General features: G+C 42.0%; 1 protein-coding gene across 3 annotated transcripts in view; it reads right to left on the bottom strand.

The window, feature by feature from the left end:
- The window catches only part of LOC128082441 (neural-cadherin-like), a 45,185-nt gene extending 24,277 nt beyond the window's left edge, over window positions 1-20,908 (bottom strand). For 2 of the 3 annotated variants that reach the window (XM_052686564.1, XM_052686565.1), the window contains exons 1-8: window positions 10,690-10,870; window positions 9,648-9,873; window positions 7,067-7,268; window positions 5,862-5,973; window positions 4,417-4,666; window positions 2,295-2,437; window positions 1,443-1,615; window positions 351-519 (exon numbers count right to left, since the gene is read on the bottom strand). In XM_052686564.1, the coding sequence (XP_052542524.1) occupies window positions 351-519; window positions 1,443-1,615; window positions 2,295-2,437; window positions 4,417-4,666; window positions 5,862-5,973; window positions 7,067-7,268; window positions 9,648-9,873; window positions 10,690-10,849 (1,435 nt within the window). In that variant the 5' untranslated portion in view covers window positions 10,850-10,870. Of the gene's footprint in view, window positions 1-350; window positions 520-1,442; window positions 1,616-2,294; window positions 2,438-4,416; window positions 4,667-5,861; window positions 5,974-7,066; window positions 7,269-9,647; window positions 9,874-10,689; window positions 10,888-19,884 lie in introns of those variants that run through there. The other variant, XM_052686567.1, reaches the window with a different exon arrangement.
- Between the last annotated feature and the right edge of the window lie 2,986 nt (window positions 20,909-23,894).

Raw genomic sequence — 23,894 nt, 5'->3', positions numbered from 1 at the left:
TGCCCTTCTGAGAATTTTAGTCTCTTGGCCTTTTGTAAGACTATTCTATTGGATGTCATTGATAAGCCATTAACAACATTGCAAGATAAGGTGCACTAAAAATTGGTATTTCTTTTTAATTTGTTTACAAAGCCATACAAGCTATTTTACACAGCAGAACTTCCACATTTCAAGGAAAATATCAGACCTAGCTCAGCATTTGATAAGAAACTACATTTCATGGAATTAATAGAGCTTGTATCTTGCCTGCTGTAAAAAAATTCAAAAACAGACTTTGTGATGCTCATTATTTCAGCTAGTTTTCCATCAGTGTTAACATCTGTCAGTATCAGTTCTGCCATTCACTTTACCTGTGTCAGGGTGAATTCTAAATGCTGGTAGGACACCATCTCTGTGCATCAAGCCATATTTCACTATACCATTGGCTCCTTCATCAGCATCAGTGGCTTCAACTTGCAGTACAGCTGTTCCTGAGGGTTGGTTTTCCAACACAGAAGCATGTTCCCTGTAATAATGACACTACAAAATAATAAAATAAAATAAATCAAGCACATATCTCTCCATTTGACTTAAAAGATATACTAGATAGAAAACAACATAACAAAAAACACTATTTAGGCACGTTTCTTAATTTACACATTTCACTTTGCTCTTTTGTGGTTATATAAATCAACAACTACCAGTTGGTTAAAATATTAGGACAGAAAGTACAGCTACCTGTACTTCCAAATGCAAACATATTTCTACGTTAGCAAAAGCCTTATAAAAAAGAGCGCATACATTTGCCCAAACCACACAGCTGCTCTGGTCAAACATGGCCTTCCATACAAAGTAAGACTGCAAAGAACAGATTAATGATGATCTACAAAATCTATACAGTCACTTCCCAAAATATGCAACATTTTCCACTAACATACTAGCCATCAGCATGAAACTAAGTTTGTAGACAACAGAATGTTAATAACAGTGAATATTCAGAAAACACATTCAAGCATTTATTTTTCACAGTACTTAACCATTTAAGATAATTCACTATCTTCTTTCGCTTCTTTCATCAGTTCCAGACACAAATTGACCAGAAGCCCTAGAGTTGTTCTAGAATGTTTTGTCACAAGTCCACTGGACAGATACAGCTAATCCATCCCTCCTCATGTGTCATACTGAAGCCCCAAAAGGTATTCACTAGACCCTATCTTCTAAAATGCCAGAGATGATGTGGGGTTCAGGAAAAGAGTGCTGATAAGCTGCTCAGCCACAAGATAATAACAAAGCACATGAGGCTCGGGAAAGAGATGTGAGAGATGGAGAAGATCAGGGCATCAAGAAGAGAGAAAAAGTGGATCACCTCTTTCATTAGCCATATGCTGTTTCACTTGCAGTGACAACAGTCTTAAACATTTGCTACCCAGTCTAATGCACATCACCTAGTCTCATATTTGTACCTTCTGAAAGACTGGTTTGTTGTTGTTGACATCATCAATTTTCACAATAACCTGAACAGTACTTGTAAGAGAATGGGGCCCTCCCGAGGCGTTATCATCTGTAGCTGTGACATTAAGTACATACTCTGTCCCCTGCAGCTTTGGAAATGGGCTTGAACGAAGTCTAACTAGCCCTGTAAAGACAACAATAGGTTGTATTTTTTTATTTTTGGTACATTAACAGATTACTGTTTCTCTTCTCATTAGTAAGCAAGACAACAGCCATTCTGATTTACCTACTTAAAAACAAACCTCATGGCTGCTATTTCTATGGTTTAATTTCTATGGTATCTTTACTGCAGTCTGATATTGAAACAAAGTTAAGAAGTACAACAACAGATTTGTCTGCAAGTATGCCTACAGAGCGGAAGGAGACACCAGCTACAGCTCAGCTGGTTCATTTTCTTTAGTGCATCTGTTTCCACCAAAAAATACCCAAAAACATTGTGGCAGACTTCTTTACCTGCAATCACATTTTCAGGAATCTGAATCTAACATTAACATGGCAAAGTACAGTTTGAAATGAAATCAAAATCTCATGCTAAGTGAACTCTAAAAGATAAAGAGTTGAAGCAGCTCTCTCCTTCATATATATTCAATGTCTTCAGAATATGCTTTGAAAAACATTCACTCAGATTTTGACTTCAGTTCATAACACAGGTATAATACAGAGTAGTTTCAAACAAAGCAAACAGAGCAAACAAATCTCAGTTTGAAGGATTGTACCAGCTGTACTCAGATGCTGCCTGTTCATACTTTTCTTTGTTGTCTGCTTTCATTTGCTGTAGCAGTGAAGAGCTAATACATCATTACCCTTCTTAGGGTCAATAACGAAGTTTCCTTTTTGATTCCCAGAGGGAATATCATAGGTCACGCCATCTCCGTCAGGGTCAACAGCATTGACTGTAGCTACCAATGTATTTGGGCCTGCATCTTCAGAAACAAAGCTCCTGTAACTGTTAAACAAAATTATGATCGTTTATGCAATTTAGACAGAAAAAAAAATACACACAAGACTTCTACTAAGTGTATAAAGGGTACTGCAGAGATCTCTGAATTATTACTGTAATTACACTACTAAGAAATATGCTACTTTGTAACAAAACTAAACGATAGCACTGATGACTTATCCAACCTTCCATATCTCATGTCTTTCTGTGGTTACCACCTGTAGATTCCATTGTAAACTTCCAGCAGTGTTGATGCTTTCACACTTAGCTTCACAAGGTTTGGGCTAAACCCAGAACTTATTCATTTATTTTGTTCATCTAAGTTATATAATTAACAGAATCAAAGCAAATATTTACTAAATTTAAAAACACTGTCTATATAGCATACGTATAGCATATTCTGTTTTTGAGACACGTTGTCAAAGTAGCTTCAGTGCAACCTTTGCAGCAGCAGGACAAAGATCAGATCTGGGAGTATGTGCATAATGTCAGTTTTACAAAAATCTCTCCTCAGGACCAGGCACACCATGGACACTGTAAGCTCTTAAGAGGCATTATCAGCCTAAGCTTAATGCTCTCAGTTGTAGAAAAGCCTTCTGCTTTAGCAAAATCCCAAATACTTCTTATTTTCTCTGACTGGATTGGGTGTAGGCTAGGCTAAGCATACAACAGACCAGCCTATGGTGGATATCCCAAAGCTCAGCCACAACAGTGAGTTACAGCTGGCTCTGTCCAACAGCAGATAAAATACATGGGCATGATTGCACTCAGAAAAATCACGTCTGCTTATGGGCTCACTCCCCACATTTCATAGCAAATACAACCCTCGAGTCCTCGGCTGTTACATAAAATAAGTTACTCTGACACTTACATATAATTATGCAGAGAACAGCATAAAACTCAAAGGAAAAGGAGACAGATGCACAAAAAACCTCTCATTTGTATTTGCTGTCCCAATAAGGGATTTCACCACAACATTTTCAGTGACAGCTTTTTATTCCCCCCCAGTTTAATGTGTGATGAAGTAAAAGAAGTAAATTATTCTGGTTTAGCTCAACCACAACCCTAGTACACTACCTGAGCTTCTTATCTGGAATGCAAATGACAGCAATTCTGATAATTGTGAAAATGAAATGCAGGGACAGAGGAGTTCAAGTCAGCAGAAAAGGTCTCTTAAAAAGCAGAAAGTAGAAACTGGCAAAATGAGAGTAGGTGCTTTAAGGAGAACTGATGAAAAAAAGGTTCACGGAAAAAAATCATAAATTTGCCCTGGATTGTAAATCTATTTGAACAAAGGGCAGAAAGGACAACATCATCGTCTTGGTTTGTATTAGCCTTGCAGATTGGTCTCTCAACATGAGGCAATTTGTGGGTGATGAATTTCTCTTACAGAAAACTTCAGCTACATTCAGCTACTTCCCAAGTTGCCACAATCCATATAGTTGACAAAAGCTACCCATTGTGTATGCAGGAAAAAGCTACTTAAAATGCAGCAGACTGGAAGCAATTGCTGCTTGCTTATTTAGAAACCGACAAGGAGATCAGCCAAATCACAGAATCATAGGGGTTGGAGGGACCTCAAGAGACCATGGAGTCCAACCCCCTGCTACACCGGTTCTGCACAGCAGGTCACCCAGGCAGACATCCAGACGGGTCTTAAACTTTGCAAAGTAGATGAACAGAAAACGATTAATTGGTAGGATATTACTGTAATTTCATTTTGAACTGATCTAAAACTACTTAGAAGAAATGCAAGCTCTGTCAAAAGAGACTGTCTAGATACCATCCCTATCTAAATATATGCACAAGTCTTTTTTCTTCAACTGTAAGAGGGTCTCTGCTGTCAGTCTAACTCTGAAACTTGACTGAACCTAAGCCAGTTACCATCCTATAATAATCAGTCTTCTGACTAAAACAACAACAACAACAACAACAACAACAACAACAAACAGTAACAAACAAGAGATTTAGGAATATATATTTACATCGCCTGGGAAAACTCAGGAGCTTCATCATTTACGTTTGAAACATGGATCCTAACAGTTGCTGTCCCAGTCTTTGGATCTTCCCCTTTATCCACAGCCATAATTATGAACTCATAAAGATGGTTAGGTCGTTCATAGTCCAATTCTCTCGCTGGGAATATAGTACCATGAGAAGTAATACTGAAGTCTGGACTCAAAGCGTAATACAATATTTCAGCATTTTCTTTTGAATCACAGTCAGTGGCTGTCACTGTTAGAAGAGAAGGACACTATGTAGATCACAGTCTACGAACCGGAATGTGAAGTACTTTAACAAGAGAATTAGTGCATAATAGAAAACTGTAATAGCATTGCCTTGGCATGTAATGCTTGAAATAATTTATAAAAACTGTGCTATACTCTATGCTTTTACTTAACCAACCTCTCAAAGTTATAGGGGGATGGAAAAAACACACATTAAGGACCCTGACTGAATTAAGCCACTAGATCTTGCTTTTGAGGGATGTAAAGAGTCCAGTATGACCAAGAACACGTTCCTACACAGAGCCATATATACTCACGTCCATCTGATATATACCATTGACCTGAGATCACTTGGACAGATTAGAGTCTGTGTGATTAAAGATAAAACACTTACATATAGTACTTAGCAGATACAAATGAAAATAACGAGCTCATCAGATCCCACTCAAAACCTAGAAAAATCTAGAAACTCTGTCACCAGAAGAGTAATTGACAGGCTACCATCACAGGCAAAATCACTGTGTAAAACAATAGGAGATTATAAAATCCTATTTACTAGGAAACATCCTATTTCTGTGGTTTAATTTCCCTTTCACCATCAAGATTTATAAAAACTTTGTCTGTGGGTGAAAGACTAATATAAGGCACTTCTACTCTGGTTAACTGACATCAATTTGCTTTATTGTCAGGGTCTGCTTATTTCTGTATTAACATTCTCAGTATAAGATTTTTGCACTCTACATAATATCCAGAATATCATCCTTTAAAGCTTAATTTGTAGATTATGTTGGGGAGAAGAAAAATGTTTCTCCCAAGCATCCTATGCTACCTAATGCAAGCCCATGCATAATTTTTAGATGGGCAAAGAAGGTGAGCTGCTTTGTCTATAATTATTGATGTCAAATTATTCTCTTTTCAAAAGAAAAATGTTGTAAGATCGCCACAATAAGCCTGCTGCTATCATAATGACCACAGCTGAAGTCTTGTTACACCAAAATCCCATGAAGACAACCTGTTTCCTTCATGTCTTGTCCTCTAAAATTGTTTGAGCTGTGGCAGTAATAAATAATTGTGAGCAATTCTAGAAGATGCCAAAGCGCTGTGACTTGCCCCATCCCGAGGCTTTCTTAAGTGAAATCTAACTCGTGGAGGGGAGAAAAACATTGATACTGATTGTAACAAATGGTTTAGAAAGTACTAACCTTGTAGAAGTGCAGTAGTCATAGTAACTGTTTCAGGAACGCTGACTTTGCTGTAAATGGACTGATGGAATTCTGGAGCACAATCATTCACATCAGTGATTACAACCAAAACCTCAGTGGAAAGAGAGAGCGTTAAATGGCATCCAAGTGAAACAAGGTTACAACTCCATTGCTCTAGAAATACTGGATGGAAGAATTTGCTGAGATCTCTGGAAGCTGTAGCACATAGGAAAACTCATTTTTTTCATATTGCTCTTTTCCTGCTGAGAACTGCTTCAATATTAAATTCTACATTTGGAATTATCAAGTCCTAGCCCCCACAGCAACATTTCCATTCATATTTTCATCTCCATTGATTATTTCCTACCATTAACTGAAATGGAAATAGACTGTCTGCTTCCAAAGCATCCTTTTGCATTACCTCCTAATATTTCTATTATTTGTAACATCAAAAATTCTACAGGTGCACGTAAAACTGACTTTAGGCTAACTATATTTGTAAAATCATAATAGAATCTTCTTTCAAGTCATATTCTATCACTCTTCATCTTGTAGTGTCAATGGAAACTATTGGTCTCTGGTGTGCCACAGCCACTGTTTGTCACACTAAAATACTCTGTGTCCTCAAACTTGTTCCTAATAATTCTATCTCCTGCTCCTTTGGTGGTGTACACTTTATGTGCTGCAGCAGGAAGAAGTGTGATATTACACAGATTTCCAAACTCAGAGAATCCTGAATTCAAACAACAGTGATAACTGTATTTAGAAATATATTTGCTGTCGAACAGCTTTCTGACAGAGCATGAACTGTCAGCTTTCGCTATGAGTTTTTATTACCTCCTCTCTTTACTATTTCACTTAGTGTTCTCAAAACAAAATTTTATTCCCATTTTGTTTTGTCGTAAATCGGAATATTTTCAAATATGCATCAATTTAGGATTAAAACAAAGCCTCACATTTTCCTTGGCTGCATCTACCACCACACCTTTTTGGGTAAAGCCTATGACCTACGATGGAATGGCATGACTGGTCCCTAAAAAACAGCTTTCTCAGGATGTCTATCAGGAGTTAAACCAGTCCTCCTTACCTACCTAGAGATAAAAACGACTTTAAACATCAATAGGGAATCTGTACAGAGACTAGGAAGGACTCAAGAAGAACACAAAAACATACAGACACATAGAACACCGGAAATAAACGCCTACCTCAGCTGCACCACTGAATTGTTCATTTTCCTCTGCTCTGACCAAAAGAAGGTACTGGCGCTGGTCACTCTCATAATCCACGCTCCGCGTTAAGCTGATATCCCCTGTTGCCTGATCAATGCTGAACAGACCACTTGGATTGGTTGGCAAAGTGTAGCTCAGGGATTTGTTTTGATATGATACAGCAGTGACTCTAAGAAAGCTGCAATTAAAAAAAAAAAAAAATGTCTCTTAAGCATGTAATAATTCAACAGTGAAAAATACGGCAAAAATACTACACATCAAAACCAGCTGCAACCCCGTAGATCTGATTAGAGCAATACGTGCTGACAGCTGTACCTGAACTCCAAATTCAAACATTTTGTAACACAGGATTTCTATTATCTTGAGATTAAACAGAAAAAGATAAGACTCTTGCAAGCTGAGCACAGTAAGGATTAAAAACAAAGAAACAGAGGACTTCATTTTTGCAGCAACTGAATTTTCCTACTCTACCTTTCTTATCAGGTGGTGATGATTCTAAGGCAGGAAAACCTAAACATAAAATGCAAAATATTCCTTTTAATAATGATAGTATGGTAAATTTGCTGCTATAGTCATTCTGCTCTAATGTTTTAGACACCTGCCAACAGGGAAAAGGCAGCCACTGGCCATGTGCCTGTAGCAGTGCATGCAGAACCACAAGGTTTTAGCTTATCTGACACTTTTTCCCATAGATGTGCTTGAAGTCTTCAAATGGGAAATGTAGTTGCAGCATGAAGTAAAAGAAATACATTATAAAATAGTAATTGTTACAGGGTTTAAAGCAGAACACTAATTCATCAAATGTTCATTGCCTTATTGTGAAATCTCTTAGGAGAAAGGATTCCATCTCCCAGAAGAGCCCTGCAACACCTGAGACCCACTGACAACTTCATTCAGAAAGACAAAGCTCAATTTGTCTGAACACTTCTGTCCTTTCCTTTTTTCATGCTGCTGCCTTGTAAATTCCCTCAGGTGCAACTCTGAAACACTGCAAAAGGTTGCTGTAGGCCACTTTCTTGCTTTATTCTTCTTTCTGTTGTCTCGCAGCCAACTTAAGCCAACACAAGACCATATTCCTGCCAATAGGAATTACTTTGCTCTCCTTCCCTCTCTCCACCCCAGCTGCATGTTCATGCCACCTCTCCTCTCCTCCTGTCAGCACAATCACAAGGCTCAGCTGTGAGCACATCTAACAACCCAGCCGAAAACTCTCTGCTTTTTCATTCTGTCTTTCCTCGGATCAGCCTGCCAGCTCAGCTAATATATTAGAGCTAATGCTGGACCAAAGGAAAGGTTTGGTAATGCTCCTTGTCAGCAGCAGTCTTAAATCAACCTACACTTGTGAAACCCAGCCCTACAAAACACAGCACATGACAGCAGCTCTGTTTTCCTGCAGTTGGTCTAATTTAGATACAAAAACTTCAGGATTCCACAGTGATTTTCAGGACTGCTTCTGGTTAGCACACAACAGAAAAGCACTTTCACTGGGCACACCATTCACATTAAAACCTCTTATGGCATAGTAATAACCATAACCAACCAAATACTGAATTCCTTTTGGATATTATGCAAATTGACAAAGCAATTAATCTCCTATCATTATAACAGGTGTGCAAGCCTATTTTTAAACAGTGATAAAAAAGAGTTACAAAGAATTCTATTATTTTTCATCCTCATTGAACAGCAGATACCTGTTAGGTATTCTGGCATTACACACCTCTTTAATTTCTTTTATGCATGTGCTAAATAAATTTACTGCAGTTTTAAAGAAAAACATTATTATTTGCTATTAACAACTGATGATTTTTTTTTTAATCTTGACAAACCTCAGACACTGTATAACTGTTGTAGACTGAACAGTACAGTACAATAGTACAGATAGAAACAGAGCTGACTAAGTTGAAAGGCCATACAAGGGAGATGTTTACTGGCAAAAAAAGTATTCTCAATTCAACTGCAGAAGGAAAAAGTTTGCCCTGATACCAAAAGAATCTGTGAAAGATGGAACTAAGCATTCAGGTGGGCCTCCATTGCTAACACTTTCTATGCTTGGAAACATTTGGATGCACATAGTTAGCCAACGGATAGAGAAGTAAAATGACAAGTTTTGCAGCATCTTCATTTTCACTCGGTTTGTCACCGTGATTGATGAAGACAGCACAGACAGCCCCTTGTTTTTTCCAACTTTCATTTGGTGGAGAATCTACTTTTCCCAGTGCTGACACATAGAACTGACACACACTTTCATGCCAAGACAGCTTCCTTTGCGATGTAATGCTTTTAATTTGAATTCTGCATTTTGTTTGAAAACTAAGAGACAATTCTGCTAATACTTTCCTCATTGTTCAAAATCAAGAAATCACGCTTATTCATCACCACTGTTCAGTGTAAAACGGTGACTAAAATACATCAAATGAATGTAATCACTTCAATTAAAATATCTAAATTAATATTCACAGTATCTAGGATTCACAGACAATAGTGAGGCTTTGGGGAGATCAAGCAGATGTTGAACTAAGAACGTAATATCACCACACTACTTTTTCCTGTTACTTACGATTTTCTTTCTGCCATACTTTCAGGAACATAAACCAAATATGATGTGTTGGTGAACTGTGGTGGTCGAAAGCCAGCAATTACAGAAACAGAGGCTGGAGACCCTTTGCTTCCAAGTTTATCTGCTGCCAGCACGGTCAGCACATACTCCTTATTCCTCACTAATGGCAAGCCTGTTGTTTTGATCCAGCCCGTGTCCCTCTCAACCTGAAATCTGCCTTCTCCACCTAGGAAGAAGAGTCACAAACTGCTGTCAGCAAGAACAAACATTTTTATTTGATTAATACTGAGAACAGGGAATCAATTCCTGAGTTGGTTTTGTCTTAGAATTAATATTCACGGAAAAAATACAAAAAGTTTGTTTTGAACTCACTAATTACAGGGATGATTACATTTCTAAACTGTATTTTACTTTGTTAGACGTCAGCCTTCTTTACCCTCCAATATTTTGCTGTTATTTGATGCTGAAATATCCCTTTGAAGAAAATACCCTGCCAGGGCATGCTCTGGTCAAGAGGAACAGATTGCCTCTGGAGTGGTATTCCCACTGCCTTTCTGCTTACACAACTCTGAACTGAAGTTTCTTTTAAGTGCCCCAGTTAAGAAAATTATGAGTGAATCTGTAGCAGCTTTGCAAAGCTAAGGTGCCCAGATCCTTAAGAATTTCTTTGAAACTGACCAGAAGCACAACTTCCACAAGGAAAAAGGAACATCAGCTTCTTCCAACCAAACCAGAAAGGTGCTGACTATGGCTACCACTGCTGCTCCTGTGCCCAAGCCCCGTGGTACTGCAGTGCTACTCCTGTGTCCACTGCCCTCACAGGCAACAATATGGTCAGGAACCCAACTTTGCAAAGAGAACATGCTTCCAAACTGACCAGTCTGTCCACACACTCTACAAGTTTATCTTTCTCACCCTCAACACCGAAGGCTTGTAAACTTTTTTTTAAGTAGGAAAGGAAGGTTTTCCACTAAAAGTAAGAAGACAAAAATGTCACAATCGTGAAGCTTACTACAAACGCAGAAGCGAGGTTTAAATTTACCTTCCAGGAGAAAATATTCTACGGTTCCATTGACCCCTTCATCCACATCCACAGCCAGCAGCTTATATACTTCAGTTCCCTCTGTAGCTTGGGGAGAAACCACAGCCAAGAATGGGAAGGGTTCCATGGCCCATTCAGGTACGTTGTCATTCACATCCATCACAGTAAGTGTTAAGTGCAACAAATACCAATCTTTCCCTAGCAGCCAAACAGAAATGAAGAAATACTTAGCTACACAGCAGCATGCACAGTAACAAACGCATCCTGAGGATATAATGTCTGCAATATTGTTGGCATGCGATCCAGAAAAACCTTTTGGCTCTTCTCCTACAGTCACCCACATACAGACATAATGGGAAAAAAAATAAGCACAACTGCTGCCAAACTGCAAGATCGGAGTGACTTGTTTTACTTCCTAGCAGTATTTTTTCTTAGGAAAGGTCACACATCATTAAATTTTACAAGTTTGAATGTGTGTTTTCTGAAAGTGTGCTACTAGAAAAAAAATAAAGGTATGTTTTGTATATTCAATGATTACAGCAATTCTGGATTTTGAAAATAATTAAGTATTTGTTGTCAGAAAGATTATAACTAATTTACCATAAGTAATGAATTTCCTAGATAAAAAGATCACTGAAGTTGTAATACCGTTTTCACTTCTATTTAAGATTAAAGTAAAAAATATAATTATACTGCCAACAGAGAATGCAACAATTCCAATCTCCAGAAATCAACAAAATTTTAAATTAAAAGTTAATTTAAAAAAATTTAAAAAGCTAATTAAAAATTAAAAGTTGAGAGAAAAATTCATTTTTTTGTATTTGCTATTACACCAATCAGTGAGCACAGAATTGCTCCTGATTGTGCAATAAACAGTAGGGAAGCATCATTGAAAAAGTGACAAAGAAGAAAAATATCAGTCTGGAACAACACTGCATGTGAAGCCCAAGTTTCCAACAAACAGAAATTGCCTCATTATAAACATACCTTCTTCTCTGCTTGCAGGTTCTGTTAAAACACACATTAAAAAAGAAGCCAGAAGGAACCTCAAAAGAGCATTCCAGAACCTGGATGTACAATACAACAGCATGGTTATTCTTTCCCTATTCTAACCTAGGAAATGAAACCAGAGACACAGTACATGAAGTCCCAGGACAATAAGTCCAGGAAACCAGAAGAAAATGCAGGGGAGGGAATGTGCTCAGTGCTGGTCTGTGTCTAAGGCCAGCATGACCCAGAATGAGAAGAGCTCCAAATGAAAAGTGCCAAATCAGAAGATCAATGTCTGCTCAAATTCTTGGATGATCTTAGTTTAAAAACAAAACAAAACAAAACAAAACAAACAAACAAACAAAAAACCCAAACCACCTAAATGCAAAGGGGAAAAGCTAGTGTCAAAATTGTCCAACTTTTCACAAAGGAACAGACCTTACAGAAGTTGTCATGAGTTTACAAATACCCACTATTACCTTGGTTTGCCTGGGGATACTGCAGGCTTCAATAGCAAGCACTAAATCAGAGTTAAGAACCTTCAAAAATCTTCCTCTGTAACAGAAATATCTACCAGGGGTTTGAGTGCCATCTCAGTAACACTGTGAGGAGTAGAAAGGCAGCCGATTTTATCTTCCTAGAATCTGGAAATCAACATCCTAATCAGCCCGCAAACTCACGTTCAAATTCTGCTTATCTTCTGAACCTGCACACATTCATTCACCAAAACATAACATCGTGATTGAAGAGCAGCTGGTTCCAGCTGAGGAAGTACACCTGGATACAAACTCCTCGCCACTTACTGTGAGTTCACTGAACATTAATATGTCGGCTCTTAATACACAATTATAGATGAGATACACCTCTTGTAAGGAAACTATGGACAACAGCATCAAGAGTGAGATTCAGCCTCAAATGACTCAATAAGCTTTACTAATCAAAAACTAAAAGGACTTGCAAATGTTTCCCCAAATACCTGCTTTTAATAGTCAATAGACCTTAATGTCATTTGTCATCTGGGCAAGATCAAAGCTTTCAGCAATATGTTGGGTACCTCTGAAACATGTGAATACTTCACAATTTCATTAGGATAGTCAGCACGAACTGTGCTGCATATAATCAAAGAGACAGGTGTAAGTGTCTCTCTTTGTCTCTCTTGACCTGTCTGTGTATCCATTGCACGTGGCCTTGCAGGTCTTACCAGTACGTTATCTACTTCCATCAATCACAGGCAATCTGATTCTCAAGCAGAAGTACTAAATAAATCATCAAAATTAGAGATTATTTCCCTTTCAGATAAAGGCAATCTGGAGGAAAATTTCTGTAAGTTTCCCCTTGACTGCATACCATATATCAAAGCAAGAACTATAACAGAACTGCACAGGACTACACTTGTCTGCACTGAGACCTACAAATGTGACCTGACAACTTGTAGAAACAACATCAGGGCGTCCAATGAAGCACGACCAGACAAGGGCTTGCCAGAGGACAAAGGATGTGATGAAGAGACTGGCATGGACAATAATGTGGAACGTATGTGTTTATAGCAGACATTAACGATTTCCAAGTATAAGAACATGAATGCGATTTGTGTAAAATATAATTCCTCATTCCAACAACTGACGCAAATAGTTAAAAAGCTTCTCATTTGTTTTAATTGTCAAGAGATATATCCTACAAAATATCCTACAAAATGTGGTCTCTTACAACTGGCATCTTTTGCAACCAACATGGTTGCTTTCCTACAGAACAGCTGTTTTTCCTGCAGAGTGCAGCTAAAACCAGATCTCCAACTAATCTTTAATGAATTATGTGAAATTCATTTTTTCCCCACGAGAGAATTAAACACTGTCATTTATGGAAATGATTTCTGATTCAACAATAGCGGAAGGAAGAGAATTCTAGAACAGCAGCTCTCTGACAGTTTAAGATGCCTCACTGCTACCCTCCAAAACAGACACCACCATCCCCAGTACGTAGCCAGCAGCTCTATTAACTACACTAGTGTGTCAATACCAGCACTGGATTGTTACATCTGCAGTAGTACATTATGATTAATAGTTGCTTATTAGTAGTATATAAGTACTACATCATGGAAGAAATAATACATTATATTCCACTCAAAATCTTAGCAGAAACAGCTTAAAACTGATAATCCTCTGCGTATTTGGGTTAAGTCCTACAGACACACAAACGGGTTCTACATAAATTATCAATTCAGAACATGGAGTGGTGACAGCACGGTGGCACTGCCTGCAACTGCACTCAGTGGCCTTGCACAGAGATCCTACATGAGGAACTGTCATAGGCCTAATCGCCTTGAAAAGAACTGCCAAACAGCGCCGTAACACACTACCAATAGGAATCTCTCAATATTAAACACCAGATACTTGATTTTCAAGCCAGGCACACTGTAGATATCTTCCACAATTTCATTCTTCAAAAAAACTCCTCCTAAAAGAATAGTACTGCTAGTTACCTTGTAGACACACATGCAGATTTTGCACTTGACATATATCCCTCCCTAACTTCAGATAACAGAAAAATGTAAATAATTGCTCTCTCACAAACACAGCCACAAGACAAAATTCAAGGCAGTTCTTGTTGCGTAGGATGACAGTAACAGTCACAGTGGAACACCTCACATTAAAAACTAGCATTTTTAAAAGCTGTACAGAAAACAATCCTGCATATTCAAATGGATCAAACCAACTTCATTTGACCAGTAAGTGTTTTCCCCCGTTCTTTTCTCCTCAGTACAATGAAAACGGGTTACATGAGCAGACTGTTCTTTACACACATTTGCAAACACCACTTACCAGTCCTTTGCAACATCAAAATTCAGCCTTCTCCCCCCCCTCTTTAAAGTTCACAGAGAAAAACAAAACTAACATTATAAACTCCAGACCAGAGGCTTTTCCTGCTTTAGCTGCTTAACTCCCTATTAGAGTCAATTCATCTCTCACCAAAAATCCTTCTTAGGGCAGCTCATTCTGACGTTCCCTCCTGTTGGAATGACTTCATTTTTATGTCAACATTACTGACAAACACCACAGAGCTGAAATTCATTCCCTATCCCCAAATCAATCTTACTAATCTGCTGCTGAACCCTCATCACACCCATCTAAAATTGCTTATTTTTCACGTGTGTCTGTGACTGAAAAAGGATGGGCACAGAAAGTATTTCATACTGCACCTTACACACACTGAACTCAGACTGCATTGGGTAACAGAACATGATAGCTCACAGAAGTTTCTGCTCACAGGAAATATACTGATATGTGACAACCCATCTTTTAACCTTCAAAGAAAAGGAATACACATTCTTCCACCAACCTAAATTGTGAGAGGGGCGGGAAGGACAGGAAGGCATTAGTGCTTAACCACAGCTAAACACAACTTCTGATGTGCAGCACTGTCTGAACCAAGCCTCAAAATCATGTGTTGAAATAGGTTGATTGCAATTCCAAACAGCGTAGGTTGGATTTGCCTCCAAACCCATCTCCCTTCACCATGTCAAATTACAAAAGATGCTGTCAATCTGTGAAATGTGGCATACTTTCAGACTTCTGATTTCATTAGGATTCTGACTGTCTTTTCTCTCAAGAATCCAATGGATGCATCTGGAAGACGAGATTTGAAAATAAAATTATCGTACTCATTAAAAGTGTGGGTTTCCCTGCCACGGTGTAATTGATAAAACTGACAATGGCAGACATTCTGATTTCTAACTCTGTCAGTATAGAATATTTACTCGAGTGAACATGTCTCCACAATTGCAGAAAAATACGCTACATGCCTTGAATTTACCAAGGGGAAAGGTAATATATTATCATGATTAAAGAACACTGGGTGAGAAGCCAGGTTGCTCTGGCATTTTTGGGTCATTTCAGTTTACTTTAAAAATTTTATAAAGGGAGTTAAAAGTCTTGCAAGCCTTTAAGTCAATATCACTATGACATTCTCATCTACATGGGTCAGCAAACTAACTACTCAAGTAATATTTTTCCCTTTGCTTTTAAAGTTTTTCCAACTTCTACACATTAACCATAGAACCAAATGAACCAAAAAACAAAAGTAAAGAGCTACATGATTGTGGCAGTGTGGATCTATTAATTACCAATTAAAAGAGTAAAGTGATAACCATGTCACCAGGGATTCCCAGTGCAGCATGCATCTACCAACAGCAACAGACACAAATCCAAGCGTGCCCTGCAGTGAAATAAGTGACTGTATATAAATAATGCAGCAAACATCCTTAGATAACAAATAACAGGTCTTTTTGTGGTCACCATTTAAGCTTTGTGCTGAGAGAACTTGGATACACAGGAAGCAGCCACAGTAAGTGTGAAACAAGAAGATCTCCTGAAACTTTGCTTAGGATTTTGGGAGGGGGAGGGAAATCCCCATTTAAAGAATTTCTTTAGATAAATAAGATTAAACTTCTGAAACAAACAGATTTTCTTATTTAAGGAATTACGACACCTTATCAGAATAAGGAATGTCTGAATGCCGTTCATTGTTAAGTGAATCAAAAGGAAACAGCTTTCTAAATGATGAATTTGTTTTACAGCAAGACAGTTAGAAGGAGAAAAAAGAAAACAAAAAAATCCTAAAATATAACTGTTTGAGAATCAAAGAAAGTTTAACATAATTGCCACGTCAGACACAGGATCAATATCCAACTTGTTATGTTATAAATCAGCTTTAAGAAAGATCCTACCCATATGTTCTATAATTCTGTAATTTACTGCTTCCATCAGATTAACAGTTATATACTAGAATTCAGCTAGATCTTTAAAAAAAAAAAAAAAAAGAAAAGAAAAAGAAAAGAAAAAAGCCTATTATTCTGGTAGAAACTAAATGTTTGAGATAACAGACAGAGATCCAACAGCTTTGGTGCGCAAGTCCCAGAAGACTTACAAAGATATTTTTAATCCAACTGCTTGGCATAGACTCTACATAATGTTTTTTGGACTGAATAAATACCAAGATGGTGCTTTAAAGCTCCCTGAGATACTCCTTTCTAACACAAGTAAGATCCCCAAATTGTCAACGCCCACAGCTGCCCCAAACACACACAGAATGTCCACCTTCTTTCAATTTCATAATGTGAAATCTACTGCAGTTTAAAGAACTACATCTGCCTGAAAATACATGGCTTCAACTGAAGCTCAGAGTGATGCATAACTGTTGAAGTGACTGTAATCCGTAAAAGAGGCAATAAGAATCACAGAAGACCAAATACCAACCAGCGATGGTCCACAGAGAAGCAGTACAGCTCAGAGGGAACTGAGGTCTCAGATAAAATTAGAACAGATGAGCCAAGGACAAAAACCTCCCAGGCTTAAAATACAGGCATCACTGATGTTTGTATTTCCGCTCTATACATTGATTTAGACAGGACAATTTGTGTTGATTTGAACAGGACAAACACAACTGACTGCTGTTAACTATTTGGAAGGCAGGCCCAACATCACCCCCAGTAAATCTTCTGATAAGAAAAAATGAAAGACGGGATTACCCAGCTAATGCCCATGGATAAAGTAAGGTCAAAGGAGCTTGTGATGGCAAGGATTAGTGAGATGGGATCTTTCATGCACCTCCCCTAAGCATTAACAGAATAATATTGGCTCCTTCTCAAATTAAATGTTAGCTCTATGATTGTAAGAATCTAAGACACTTTACTTTCTGTTCACTGGACAAAAACTTACAACAATATTATGCTCCTGGGAGGTCTATATAAATTATCTGTGCCCTAATAAATGAAATAAGAAACAAAATGCTACTGAAAACATAAGCATAACCAACACTTCTTCCAGAAACGGATCAGTGAAGAATAGAGCTCCAGGTTGGATGGCCATAGGGGTCAACCAGAGGAATGTGCTTGTCAAGGACCAGGAGACAGAAAATGTCTTCAGGAAGTCAAGCCCTGAAATTTAGGAGTTCAGTCTAGAATCTGGTGTACAAACTAATGTACAAGTCTCTCCTAGTGTTTCCCATTGATTTCGGTTTTAACAACATATTTGTAACTTTTGGAAAATGTAAATACTCTTGGAGCCAATCTAAATAATTCCAAATTAGTTACTTCAGCCCTATTAAGATTACATCTTTGTCCACGGTCTAGAAAAGCAATTTAAGTTCCCACAGTATTAAGGGTAGCTAAAGTATTGAATAGAAATGCACATGTGCATGCAAGGGGCTGCTCTGCCTGTCAAAGACGAATGTGGAGTCCAGAGTGAGTGCAAGGCAGGCAGGGACCTCAATGTCAGCGAGCAGGAAGAGCAAAGCAGGGCCTATGATGTACTCTGGGTCACCCAGCAGCTCAGCTGTTGCCAGACAGGTCTGTGGTGACAAGGCATGGCTGAGGTCAAGCCAGGGAGCCAGCTAGCAAGGCAGTACAGGGTCAGCAAGGCGCATGGCCAAGCACGGAGTTATGCACCCTAGTGGAGCTGGGGCCAGGCTGGAGCTGCAGCACAACCCCCAGGGCACGGGGCAGAGGCTGCAGGCAGGGCTGCCCACCACTGACAGCCCTACAGCAGCTGCCTTCCCAGAATACCCAGCTCTGCCGGCCAGCCTTCAGGAATCAGGCACAGCTTCTCAAGCCTGTCTCAAATGCCTCCGTGCTTTAACTATTACATTAGAAAGCGAGTATTCAGCAACTTGAAGAGTTCTGAAGGTACTAAGTCACTATTAACCTTCCTCTGATTAAAACAACAGTACTAATAAAGTCATATTTTAAAATGTAGGCTCCTTGAAACAAACCTACAAACACCAGCATCCAAAGAACGTAACACTGTGCACTGTTAATTGCCCTCTACCTGGTCTCTGAGAGCCCGAATCAAGCTGTACGTAAAGATGATTATCTACTTGGTCCTATTGGCAGTAATACATCAAACTAGTGGAAAAGCTATTTCCAAAAGCTACTACCAAGCTATTTTCTAAAACTACATGACAGAGAATTAAAAGAAAAGCTAAAAATCATTTGAAGCTGGCCACGGCTTTTTAACTGGGTTATCAGGCCTTGCTTCAAGAAAGCAATCTGCAACATGGCAATGTGACAAGCTCAGCTGCAAGCCATCTTAGGCTTTCCCACTCAGACTAGGTAAGAGTGAAAGCCATCACAAAGGTGAGAGTCACAGTAACCGGGGGCAAGGCTGGCTCCCATTGCTGCAACATCGTCTGAATCCTGGCAGAGGCAGCTGCAACATCGACAAAGAGCTGAAACTTGAGCTATGTGACAGTGCAGCTGAAAATCCCAGAAGCACCCTCAGATTGACCCAATAAATACTGTCATTGCCTCTGAGCAATAACAGCCTCATCACACGGCCTCTCTTGGGGCTGAGCACGCAGGGCACAGAAAGCATCTGTGCCCCGGAAAGGGATCTATCAGCTCCTGGTTGGCAGTCAGAGCTGAGCACCGTGCACAGCCAGAGCCAGGGTTGGCATCCAGCTGCTGCAGCAGCACTCGGACGAGTCAGGCAAGGCCCCGTTCTGACTGCTGCTTCCCAGGACCCGGTGAAAGGGTTGGCTCCACAGGGAGAGGAATCTCATCTCTGTGGCTGTCAGCACTAACCAGAGCCCTACAGACACAGCAGAATGCACTGCTGCCAGCTCCTGAACTTGCTCAGAGCCATTAAGCCCCTGAGAATTCAAGTTCTCTGAAATCACAGCATGCAAAACCCCACTAAACCCTTTCATGATGAAATCTCACCGACCAACCACTCCGTGCCAGTGCAATCCTTTTCCCTGAACACCCACGTTAGGGACATATGAGAGAGTTTCTTGTGGCACTCCACATCTACACATTGCCACAGCAACAGGCTGCACAAAGTAACAAAAGATGTGAATGGACACAAATGATCACCGTCCATTAACTTACAAATACAGTGGAGCTAAACTGTGCTCTGATAGGTGAGAAATATCACAGAAGGCAACGGAAAAACAAAACAAAACAAAACCCAACAAAACAGTTGTAAAGTAGGCAGAGATAAATGATAGGCCGTTCTCTGGATGCCGAGTTAAGGTCCCATACAGTTTTTTTGCCGCTCATTAATGACTCCGAGCTTTAGCCGCCGCAGCACGAGTCCCTTACGGCGGGGAGCATCGCACCGCCCCTATGGCGGCGATCCGACCACCGGCAAAGCAAAAAGACCAAAGGCACATCGCGGAGCCCACCCGCCCCGCCCGGCCCCGGGCACACACCTGCGCGCTGCCGGACGCGGACGAGGACGTCCCACGCGGCCGCCGCCTCCCGGTCCAGAGGCCCAGCGACCGTCACGGCGCCGCCGTCCCGCTCCACGCGCAGCGGCGATCGCTCGGCGGGCGGGGACACGAGCTCGAACCACGCGTCGGCGAAGGGCGCGGGCGGCAGCGCGGCCAGGAATGTGCCAGGCCGGGCGTCCTCGGGCACCGCCAGCGCCAGGGGAACGGCGGAGGGCGGCGGAGCCCGGCGGCGGCGGAGGGCGCGGGGCGGCGGGAGGCGGCGGGGCTGCGGCAGCACCTCCAGTTCCAGGGGCGCGCTGAGGCGCGGCGGCCGCCCGCGGTCCCGGGCGTAGAGGCGCAGCGGGATGGGCGCGCGCAGGTGCAGCAGGGAGCGCACCAACACCACGCGCCCGCTGCGCGGCACCACGAAGAAGTGCGCGCTGCTCGGGCGGGCGAAGTAACGCAGCTCCGCGTTGGGCCCCGCGTCCGCGTCCTCGGCGCGCGCGTGCCACACGGCGGAGCGCAGCGCCAAAGTCTCCTCCACGCGGAGCCGCGCGACGCCGCCGGGCGGCCCCCCCACGAAGCGCGGCGCGTTGTCGTTGTCGTCCAGCACGCGGACGGTGAGCGCGGCCAGCTCGGCAGGGGCGCCTCCGGGAGGCGCGCAGAGCCGGCAGCACAAACCCAGGCGGAGCGCGTAGAGCGGCCGCGCCTCGCGGTCCAGCGGGCGGCGAGTGCGCAGCCAGACGCGGCCCGAGCGGGCGTGCAGCGCCGCCTGGAAGTGAGCGTGGCCCTCGCCCAGGAGCTGCAGGCGCCAGCGGCGGCCCCGCACGTCGGCGCACCAGGGCTCGTGCCCCAGCCGGGTCAGCGGGATGCTCAGCCCTTGCACGCGAGTGCCCGCCGGCCGGTTCTCCGCCACCTGTCCGCCGAACGACGGCCTCCTTCTCCGCGGGGCGACGCGGGACGCGGCCAGCGCGCAACACAGCAGCAGGCAGCCGGCCGCCAGCCCGGCTCCGCGGGGCCCCATGCCGGCTCTGGGCCGGTCCGCTGCTGCTCCGAGCGGCGCGGGGAATGGGCGGGCGGGGCGGGGCCGCGGCGGGGCGGGGAACGGCCGCCCGAGGGAGAGGGGCGCGCCCGGCCAATCCCCGCGGGCCGCGCCGAGGGGAGGACGCTGCGGGCGCGGAGCCCTGAGGTGCCGCCGCACGTCCCGCTTATCCCGTTCGTGCTGCAGCTTCACCCGGGCGGCGCGGCGTCGCCGCGATCCGAGCCCCTGCGCAACCCGCGGTGCCGTCCGGCCGTCGCACCGCACGCACGGAGCGGACTTTGCCGCGCGCCTGCAGGAAACGCGTCGTGCTGAGCTGTCGGTAACTTCGCAGTTGTTTCTGAGTTGCAGGAAGCTTTGTATTCAGGTGCCGGCTGCTCCCAGGGGGTTCCGGGCAACGCGGGCTCCTCGAGCGCCCGGCTCCGCGGGACACAAAGGCACGGGGCTGTTCCGATGCGAGTGAACGTGCTGTGTACGTTGTCGCTGTTTGTAACATTTGTAGCTCTTTTCTTAACTGTGAGTGTGATAACCTTTTCCCATCTAATTTTGCGAAGTGAACCTCTAACGATGGAAAACTGAGGACATTTTCAGTATCTTTCAGTACTTTATAACGATTAATTTCCAATTTATTTCAGCCACCTGGGAGAACCTTTCCGTTAAGCAGTGTTCTGTACACCAGTCATAAGGTTAGAATAAATGGTTTAGTTATAATAACCTGCAGAAACGGATGTACTTCTTACAGAGCCAGGAGCATCTGAGTAACCCATGACCGAATTAGAGGAGCCATACACACATAAAAATGTAAAATCTGAGGTGTGCTGCAGTCAATCAAACCAGTTCTCACTGAACAGTGCACTCAGTGCATTGCTTCCCCTGGCTGGTGCCTTATTACTGAATTAATTACATTGATAACTTTGGTAAACAGCTCAAAGAAAAAAAAGGAAAGCTCACAAAAAAAAAAAAAAAAAAAAAAAAAAAAAAAAAAAAGTTTTCGTTTGATAGCTTTTCTATTAGTCAGAACTTTAGTGACTGACGTGGGCGAGTTTCTCAGCACCCTGCCCAAAGGGCTGCTCAGGTATGTGCTGCTCCAGGTTCTGCAGTTCAGGAAAGCATATTGCACACTGCTGCCCTATCGGGGCTGAGGGCCCCAGCAGCTGCTGACTGAGTGAGACACGGTGCAGCACCTCCACAGAAAGCACTGAGATCCGAGAGGAAGCACGGAGATTGCTGCCTCCATTGTAATGGTTTTGGCTGCTTTATGAACAAGTCACCCTCGAGCCTTACAGAGGAAGGGAAATCTGTCCCTTGCAATCCCTAGGAATATAAGATACATATTTTTCATTACTCTGAGATATTTTGCATTGCATTTTGTGCAGAGAAGAAAAAGGCAAAAAAAAAAAAGGGCATCCCAGTCTCACCTTTCCCATCTCTCCTGATCTAATAGCATTTTGTTCAGTCTGGCTTCCATTTGCTTCTTCTACTCTTTCTCTCTTTTAATCTCCATGTATGAAACAGCAGCTGGAAGCAGTAATGGAAAGTAAGTTAAAGTGGGTTAACTTAAACCAATGCCATCTTCTGTTCCACAGGCTTTTAATTAAATGAATTATCAGAACCAATGTCGTTTCATACCTGTGGAAGTAGATTTGCTTCCATAAGCTAGGGCAGAAAATAATTAATTGGAATACAATGAACAGTTCCACTACCAATGAAAAAGAACACAGATCTTGTTCAGTGCATGTATCTGTGTCATTTCCAAAGTGTAGCACAAACTACCAACATCTTAGCTTTGATAGTAAAGAAAGCTTATGTGCTATAATGCAGAGTTTCAGCTGCCTCATGTGGGCACAAATACGTTATCCAGAAAGTGAAAAATAACATGAGGCACATTTGGCAAAAAAAAACCAACAGCAGTCATGCTTTACAGTCATGGGAAAAAAAAAAAAAAAAAGGCTGATGTAAAACAAAGAAACACCAGAGCATAATAAGCAATAAAATGGCATGAATGGCTTCAGTCATGTCAACAGAACTATCGGCACTTCTGTAGTGGAGCAAATTCGTGAGTGACAATCCTAAACTATGCATACATTCTCTATGTGAAATAGATATCCTACATATTATATGGATATGTACACACACACAGGATTTTCCCGTGCTGGAAGCCAGGCATGAGCTCAGGCACCTTACAGATGCTGGGCTGAGCCCTGCTCAGTTCCTGCAGAGCTCCTGGGGCACTGCCTTGACTTTACAGGCTTCAGTAGCAAATCACCACCTATATAACAAAAGAAAAGGTTTGCCTCAAACCTTTCTGCAGATTTGATGGCCCCACATGGGTTACATTCCTCCAAAACATTTGCTGCTTATTGTTTAAGGAAGATCAGAGTTGGAGAGAAAAAAAAAAAGAAATGTCTCTTGGAAGAAAGGTAATGAACAATGCTTTTCTTTTTCTCTCATTCCTGCCTTCTACGGTGTGAGGTCTCCTCGCATCTCTGACTCACACCCACACCATTCAGTTTCCAGGCCCATTCTCCTGGATTCTCTTGCATGCAGAAACCAGCACCCTGACATGGCACAGTGCTTCTCAAGACTGTTTTTGTTGATTTAGGGCCCACTACTGAGGCTCCTATTCACACTGCTGCACTGTAGGTCTTCCTCACTACAATTTTAATTCCGTTTAGCAATGAGCAAGCAAGGATTTCATCAAGGAGGAATTCTGGTGCACCTCCCAGCCAGAAGCACCGCACAGCCTGCAGTGCTGCCGTACCTGCAGGTCCGCGCTTGGAATTCCTCGAGGAAGGGGAGCGTTTTGTTTGTCAGCTTTATTCACGCGTGCCGTTCTGTTACTGCTATGACATCGTTTTTAAGGATAGCCACGAAGTTACTGTGAGCATCACTGAAAGAAACATTAATGATCGAGATTAAAACCTTACGGAAAAAAATACGGACTTTTCCAGAGCCCTCTGGTGTCTGAAAC

The sequence above is a fragment of the Tympanuchus pallidicinctus genome, unplaced genomic scaffold (assembly GCF_026119805.1).
Source record: "Tympanuchus pallidicinctus isolate F22 unplaced genomic scaffold, pur_lepc_1.0 scaffold22, whole genome shotgun sequence".
NCBI lineage: Eukaryota > Metazoa > Chordata > Aves > Galliformes > Phasianidae > Tympanuchus > Tympanuchus pallidicinctus.
This window is presented reverse-complemented; position numbering and strand designations above follow the sequence as displayed.